Below are 9,181 nucleotides of genomic sequence, written 5' to 3'. Positions count from 1 at the left end.
CTCTCTCTCTCTCTCTCTCTCTCTCTCTCTCTCTCTCTCTCTCTCTCTCCCTCCCACCCTCCCTCCCTCCCTCTCTCATAAGTATTATTCCAAGGTCAGAGGCCACACACCAGCACTGTGCCTTAAAGCCTCCTGGGGTCGGGCACAGACTCACCCTTGTGGGCACCTCGGCTCCTTCCTCGTACTACCCTGGTCTGCATTAGTGGAGGGAAAGAAGATACTGCTGATGGAACCTAGACAAAATAACCAGGCTAGAAGAAAATGCCTTTCAATATTGTCACTCCTAAGTACAATCCAACCATTCATTCTAATCCTGTATAATGCTACCTCTTTAATACAGTCTTGAGGGTGACAGGCGTAGAATAAAATAATACTAAGAGAAAATATAAAAATCATTGGCCCTATAAACACTTCTTTGGAGAACATAAGAGTACAATTGACTTAAATGTCACATGGATGTGACAAGAAGAAAAGAAAGAGAGGATAAACAAATGAAAGGCAGAGAAGAAACAAGGTGGTGGAGGGAAAGGAGGAGGGAGGCAGGGCAAAATTAAAACATTGTGGTTAGATAATTATTGGATTTAAGTCTTAATACTATATTGTTTCATGCCTGATCTGGTTGTATGACAATTTTTATAGTATGAAATTTTAATTTTTTATGTGATAGTATAAAAGATCATACATTGCTATTTTTGTAACTTTACTACATCTTAATATTAAGTCATTGTATTTTTACTGAAACTCAATAGCTACTGAAATATTTTACCCTTTATAATATGGTTACTCTGTTTCCTCCAGAATATTCTGTGTACTCAATGCTTTATGGTGAAATATATTTGAAAATATCAAAGGAAAATTATCAATGCAATCTTATAAAAACAATATGGCTTTTTTCTACAAAATCAATTTACATAAATAAGCATCTTCTATGGTCAAATATCTCTGTAATATTACATTTTATCTTTTCACACAGCAGTTCTTTTAAAAATCATGATTTGTAAATTGCCCTTTTTTGCAATCTAAATCAAGAAAGTGGATATTCATGATTCTTTATGACTATTTGTTGTGATGGTAGAAATCTGATTATAGATTTGTTTTTCTCAAACATCTATAGGTTTTTTTTTTCCTTTACTGACATTTCATGAATACTTTTTCCAAGAAAATTCAAACCAGAAAGACAAAGGGACATTAGTGAAAACCTAATACCACTTGACCTTGTCACATTAGCCTTGGGCATTAAACGATATAAATTTCAAAGACGACAAAAAAGCAAAAGATTTGTACATTGAGCACCCAATGGATAAGTTTCCACTCTGCTCCCACTTAGAGTCTCAGGACAGTTTATATAGACAGAGTCTTCTAGTTAGAACTGCACTCAGTCAAACTGAAACCAGTTACATGTCTTAATGAAAATTTAAAACAGAAGACAGGATGAAACAAGTATTCTAAACAATATTCACAAAATAATGTTCTTTATATGTATTCCATTTACTTGGAAAGAAAGTATGTGAATGTATAATCGCTTCCTTGTGATGAAAATAGTCACCAAAAATACATACATACATACATACATACATACATACATACATATCCTAATTACTCATTCCAAAGATGTCTGTACAAATGCATTTTAATGTCAATATTATAAATTCATAGGTTTCTGAAATGGACTCAGACATATTCCCTATCTGGATGACAGCTACACTTTGGTAATTGAAAGGTAGGCAACTGCAAGCCATTGACACTTGGGAAGAAGTTAATGCTCAGACAATGAAAAGCTATGCTCAGTGTCGGTTGACTAGGATGTCACCGGTTCAAACCACAAACCTGAACTGCCCTATCCGAATTGTAATATCCAACATATGGCTCTGCAGACAGTTCATAAACAGAACACTGTGACAGAGATCATAGGTAAAGAAATAAATCTACTGGAAAAAAGTAAGCCTTGAGATTGTTTATATATTATGGCATTAGGAAATAATTTCATTTCCTCTTGTGCTTTTAGATCTCCTGCTTTACAAATAACACATGCTGGCATATGTAAAGCATTTGATAGCATAATATATGTTTTAAAATGTGACAGTATTATTAAAAATTCAATGTGGTATATGTAATATATAATTTCATTATATTGATTGTAAGTAGTACTTTCATAAGGACATTTTTAAACAATATACACTGTACATTGTCTGTATTCCTCACATTCCTTCACATCCACATTCCTACCCGCCCGCTTTGTCCATAGGCATGTTTGTCTCTATTCCTATGCCAAATATACGTGCATAGTGCTTTTTACGAATCTAGGCATCAGGGATGAGAGAAAAATTAATGCTTCTCTTTTTTAGTGTGGATAACATTTTGTGCAGAAAAGCTACAAAGGTTAAAATATCTTTAAGACATTTTTTCAGGTTATTACACAATCCTCTCATTGTGACAGCTCTCAAAATAACAAGGCCCACCTGAATATTCAAATGCTAAGTAAATGAAATTTGAAATAACAATCATTTGTAGGAGTTATTCCAATGATAATTATCAGCCCTAAAATCTGAATTGATCCAGCTGATAATTCTCTTTGTAACAGATTGATAAGTGACTATTGCCCAAGAGTGATAAAGCCAAAGTTTATCCTCTGAGCTAATTTTAGCTTTGAGAGATAAGGATATTTGATTGTATGTTTAAAGCAGTCAAGGAACTAAAATTCTTTTAAATTTTTCTTAATTGGAATGTTTTCTAGTAGTCGGAGAACTACTTCTGTCCAGAATTATGCTGTGCCCATTTCTTTATGGTTTACTCCATATATCTGTGACAAAAGCGATCCTTTAATTTGAAGATCATATTTACTGTAAAATGATCCTATGTATTTAATGGGGGCTGAGCATACTTATGCAGTTTCCATTGCAGGAGCTTTCTTCAAATTCAAACAATATCCTGTTAAACACAAGTCAACTTTCATAATTAGATTTGATTAAAACAATCTAAAAGGATTTTAAAATGTATATTCAATTTTTAATTCTCAAAGATTGATATATGGGTGTTCACTCATTTGATATAAACATGTCCAAAATAGGAGTGCTACTTGGCAATGACTGAGAGATAATTTTATATGACTTTTAAGCACACACACATTTGTCCTTTCTCCTTGTCCCGTAAGCATCATGTAACTCAGAGAATAAATTTCTTGTTATACATAGTCCAACCACCTTCCTCCATGTGCCTGTGGTGAGCAAATTAACCATATTACAGTCAACAGGTTTCAACAAAATATTAAGAGCAGGGAGAAAGGAGGACACACATTGTGATGATAGTTTGACTTTACACAGTGATTCTGTCCAAATATACAGATGTTTGGTCATCTCTGATGTGTCTTTGGATGCAGGTACTCATTTCATGTAGTGTTAATTTAACATTCATGTAGTGTACAATTTTAAGGCTTACATTGTATCCTTCTAGAATTCAAATGAAGACCCATTTTAACAACTACAAAAGACAAGCAAATGGAAAGAAGACTAAAATCCATTGTTTGACGACTTAATAAGTACCACTTGAGAGAAATGAGTCATCCTTCTGAATAAAGTCCCTTACAGTCTCTATTTTTCAAAGACTAAAACTCTATAAACATAAACAAACCTGCCATGAAGTAGTTCTACAAGTACATTTTAGAAGGGGGGGCCAAAAGGGGAGAATAAACTGATACAATTTTACTAAAAGCCTAGGGTTAGTTTGCCACTTTGCTTTTAAAAGGCTATGGTTATCTTTATATATTGTGTACTGATTAATTTTGATGAATCCTGGTTTCCTAGTTTTCCTAGCTGTTTGTATACATCACACCACAATTTTCAAATAATTATTGTTTGAGTCCATTTCTGAAATGATATGCATGCTCACCTGTTTTGTGAAATGCTTAGATATTGTAGTAAAGGCAACCAACAAGAGGAAAGTCCTTCCACACTGGAGATGCTGTTGTCATCCAAATGCAGCTCTCTGAGCAGAACGTGGTCTCTTAAGGATGGAGGCTACAATTAAATATACTCTGTTACTTGATAGCAGGTAAAATATCTTGTAAGCAAATTGAAAAGTATAGATTCTACCAAAGCTTATAATATATACATTCTGGTAAAAATTAAACCATAATTCAGATTATATTATTTTGAGTTTTCCAGTATGGATGAAATGCATCCTCAATAACATTATTTTTGATAATCTTTATAAACGATGTTTTAAGACAGAATAAAACTTAATTTCAAAATAGATAATTGTGGTCTAACTTATAACATAGATAAAAAAATAATATGATACTCCATATCTTAGTATTCTGAGAATACTATGTTAAGTTAGATTTATAAGACACTATAAGCCAAGGCAGTGGTGGTACATGCCTTTAATCCCAGCACTTGGGAGGCAGAGGCAGGCAGATTTCTGAGTTCAAGGCCACCCTGGTCTACAGAGTGAGTTCCAGGACAGCCAGGGCAACACAGAGAAACCCTGTCTCGAAAACAACAAAACAAAACAAAAAAGTAAGAAAAATTATCAAAAGTTATTTTCAAAGTGTATGGTAGATATTTCTATAAAAGAAAGATGTTAGTTACAGAAATCAATGACTTTAAATAAGTTACCTCTTTTAGGTAATTTCCCTGCAACTTTACTGTTTGGAGCAATCCACAGTTTCCAATACCGTCAATGTCAGTAAGATGGTTATGTGAGCAATCCAAGTACACAATGGTGGGTGCTTCACAAAGACCTTTAGTGCTAATTAACTGATTGTGGTCCACAGTTAGTTCTTGAAGATATTTCAAAGATTCTAAACCACCTGGAATATATAAGTTTTCTAGTATCACATGTGTATTATACATTCTATAGATATTATATTATAATATCGTGCAAACCAGTATTTGGGGAAAAGTTTGCATCTATATCCATACCTGTTGGGTTTTGTGGTGTTTTTAATTTTTTAAATTTTTTTTGGTTGGTTGATTTTTTTGTTGTTGTTTTTTGATTTTTGTCATACAGAATTTCCCTGTAAACTCAAGTTGGGATGAAATATGTTACATCAGTGTGAAATGCTGTCTTGAACTTCTGCTCTAACCTACCAAATGCTGGAACTACAGACATGGAATGTTGTGCCTAGGCTTATAAATACAGTGTTTAGTTACATAGTTATATATTAATTGAAAACTGAAAATAATAGTTAATGCATACATTGGGCAGTGAGAATTTTGAAACAACAAAATAAGGGAAATTGTCCATCTCAACCAGAATTTTATTTGAACTCAGAGTGGCAAATATATAGATTTTTAACTTTATCCAGTGTCACTTGATACAAGAAAAATGAATGAAATATCACGTTACAGAAGATTTTTGACAAAAGAAGCTGCAATGCCACAGCAGAGAAAACAAGGAGCAGTTGGGAGGAACACAGAGGGAAAAGAAAAGGGGGTCATGTGAGACACAGGAAAATATAATGGCACGTGCTTTTAAATTATAAAAGATACTTCTATTTATACTAAATTACATACTGTATATAATGTCAGGCATGGTTACCCAAGCTACAGTGAAGAGAGGCCAATGCTTTGGCATCGGCAACGCTGGTATCACTGGAGACTTGCATGCTAGAGACATTAATAGCATTATCAAGATAAGAGCTGCAGTACAATGGAAGGCAGAAAATGGATGTAACTACTTGTGGATTTTTAGTGATGGACAAAAGCCTTTAAACTAATATGGTCCCCTGGGAGCTCCCAAACACCGAACCACCAACCAAAGAGCATATACAGGCTAGTCTGAGGAGCCTGACACACATGTAGCAGAGGGCTGCCTTGTCTGGCCTCAGTGTGAAAGGATGTGCCTAATCCTGTAGAGACTTGATGCACCAGGGTGGGGGCATACAGGGAGTGCTGCCATCTCAAAGTCAAAGAGGATGAGGGTAGGGAGCTGAATTCTGTGAGGGGGATTAGGAAGGGGAACAACATTTGGGATGTAAATAAATAAATAAATACATAAATACATAAATAATATCTTGATCGGTAAATCTACCATGATAAATTTACCTTTATACAATTTTAAAGTCTTCTGTGTATTAATCATTGCATATGGTGATACATGATGAGAGTATTTTCAGTGAATATTGTATGATGAACATATTTTCTTCCATAATCCCCCCAAAACAAATTTTAAAACATTTTATTCTCTTTCAGGAATAAAAATTATCCCTGTCCATTAATTGTGAAAGGGGCCTAGGTTTAAGAGATGCTAATATCATGGCTTTTATCAAAAGAAAGGGATTGAAGGTACAGAAAGAAGCCAACATCATCCTGAATACAGCACAGCACAGAACACAGGTCACTAATAAGTTGCTTCCATCTGATAAGAGGAAACACTGATATTCCAAAGTAAAATGCAAGCCTAAACTTTAATTTTTACTTATAAATTTTTCTCCTGTGAATTCCATGTACATTTGTTATGTTTTGCTATATAGAAAAACAATGCTCATTAAAATGTCATTTTAACCCATAAATGCCTGATTAGTATTTTGGTGCTAACCAATGACTTCAAAGGCTCCAAACAGAGGTAAATGTTAAGTGTTTGAGGAGTGGAATATCTGACATTCTGAGTGACCACATCACACTATGTGTAGGATCAAATTTCCCTAATTTCCACACTGTTGAGCACCTTCAGTGTCCTTAAGAAAATATAAAATTTGCCTTCAATTATTTCAGAGTTAAAAGTACATGAAGATCATTTTGTTTAGAACATATAGCCAACACATAGAAAATTTTATAAGTTCCAAGTCTTTACTATTAACATTTTAGATGAGTAAATGGTATTGTCCTCTTTTCTCACACTGTCGATACTAATACATAACCAATGACTTGAAACTGTGTGTGACAAGTGTTCACTATTTGTTTCAGCGTATTTCACGGTCCCCTATATCTACAAGACATTTGATTTGAGTGTACCAGATGCAAGACAGAAAACTTTACTCTAGATGAAAAGAAATATTTAAAAGTTATAAATTTTATCTAATAAACGAACCATTTATGAATTTAATGAATACAATTTCATGGTCTCAAAAGTACTTAAAGCAAAAGTATATATCAAAAGAGCAGGGTACAATTGATCTGATCAGAAAAATGTGAAAGTGGGGATCTTTAAGGAATGGGGAAGGAGATAAAGACCGAAGGAGAAGGAGAGTAAAATAACAACAAAAATGTCTGAAATTTGTAAGGAATCATTCTATTAATTATTTATTAAAAAAACCTATATTACATATAATGCAGTCGTGTGTGTGTGTGTGTGTGTATGTGTGTATTTGAAAGTTTTTGACAATGTTCACTCTAATATAAAATAATAATCTAATAAACACCCCAATACCAGCTATGAGAAGAATTCCTTAGAGTTGTTAGTCAGGTGTGTCCAAAATACTCCCAAAACATAGAGTATATTGCTATTGCCCTTAGTTGACCATTACAGGTGGAGAGAAAATCTATATTGCTAAATACTCCATGGATTTCAGATGCAGGGTTCAATGGTTTCTGATCTGGAACTGATCTTAATGGCCTCTCTTTGAAGACTAGCTTTCATGGTCCCAGCAGATGCAACCCAAGCTTCCAAATGAGGTAATTAACCAACACTCCTACCCAACTAGAATGCCTATGAGTGACAATGACCAGGATGGTACAAAAATCCTCAGGGTACAGTAGTGACAAACCAACCTTGCTGCTAACCAACAGGTCTCAAAATTTGCCATAAGACCTGCTCAACAAGAGGTAAACCATATCCGGTTATAAACCTCGCCAACTATGCCTGACAAGAGAAGCCATGGACATTTGAGGAGAACTCACACCCACTGCCATAGCAAGCCAGCAGAGTCCCTAAGTACATTCTAAACACTTGCCCTTGTTGTAGAGGTAAGTTTAGTCCTCACCTCTCATGAAGGCAACTTCTTGGAGGGACCCTTAAAGAAAACCATGGTCAAAAGGACGTGTGGAGCCTTGTTCCAGTGGATAGTTATATCTAGAAAATTCTCCCTAATGCTTTTGGAACATTACACAAGAGTTGGAAGACACACTGTAAGAGCCAAAGAATCAAGGAATATTCATCCCAAATCAGACAAAGGAAAGACCACGAGGCATCAACCATACATGAAGATCAATAGGCACTGGGCGTGGTGGCACATGCCTTTAATCCCAGCACTTGGGAGATAGAGGCAGGTGGATTTTTGTGAGTTCGAGGCCAGCCTGGTCTACAGAGTGAGTTCCAGGAGAGCCAGGGCTACACAGAGAAACCCTGTTTCGAAAAGCAAAAAAAAAAAAAAAAAAAAAAAAAAAAGACAACTAAAAATGCAGAGCAGAAAATAATAACACCCAGCAAGAAGAGCACATCAATTATTTTTCAGCCCTGAAAACATACACATGAGTAACATTACTGAGACTGAAAAGGTTGTACTTAGGAATATATATATATATATAAAATTTATAAAAAGAGGCCATGTTTTTGAAAAAGAGCAAGGGTGGATATACAAGAATGTTTGGAAGGGAAGGGAAGATATATATTAGTAATGATAGTATAATTTCAAGAATAAATAAATAAATAAGGAAAGCTTAATCTAGAGGTAGGGAACATCATTTATTTCATGAAGTTCTTACTTTGTAAGCCCAGGAACCTTATTTTAATTCTTATAACCCACGTAAAGGAAGTCAGTTGCAATGGTGTACACTTGTGTCCCAGCACTTAAGATGCAGAGACCAGAGGTTCCCTAAGCTAGCTGGGGAGTCCCAGGCCAATGAGATTTTCTCAGAAACATACCAAACAAGGAAGCACCAGAGCAGTGACATGAATGTCCCCATGTGAACCTGTACAAACACGCACACACTTGCACACGAGAGAGAGAGAGAGAGAGAGAGAGAGAGAGAGAGAGAGAGAGAGAGAGAGAGAGGAGAGAGGAGAGAGGACGATCATCATGAACTATTGCTTGTTTTTTTTATACTAAAACTATTAGCACCACATTCCATGGATAGGCAGCATAGCATGAGAAATGAACAGTCTGAGTTCTACAGCCTCGGTCTACTCTAAGGTTAGCTGTTATTCTAGTCAAAATGTTTTCTTTTACTTGCTGTTGCTTGTTCTTTTCATTTATGGAATGAATGTTATTTTTATTTTTAAGATTATTATAAACAATATTTTA

General features: G+C 35.0%; 1 protein-coding gene across 1 annotated transcript in view; it reads right to left on the bottom strand.

Moving 5' to 3' along the window:
* LOC115064680 (leucine-rich repeat and IQ domain-containing protein 1-like) overlaps positions 1–9,181 on the bottom strand; it is a 155,215-nt gene that overhangs the window by 138,862 nt on the left and 7,172 nt on the right. The window contains exon 2 of the mRNA XM_029542030.1: positions 3,886–4,013. Coding sequence (XP_029397890.1) covers positions 3,886–4,013 — 128 coding nt within the window. The remainder of the gene's footprint in view (positions 1–3,885; positions 4,014–9,181) is intronic.

Source organism: Mus pahari, chromosome 9, assembly GCF_900095145.1.
Source record: "Mus pahari chromosome 9, PAHARI_EIJ_v1.1, whole genome shotgun sequence".
Classification (NCBI taxonomy): domain Eukaryota; kingdom Metazoa; phylum Chordata; class Mammalia; order Rodentia; family Muridae; genus Mus; species Mus pahari.
The sequence above is the reverse complement of the archived record's forward strand: the minus strand, read 5'-3'. Positions and strand labels throughout refer to the sequence as shown.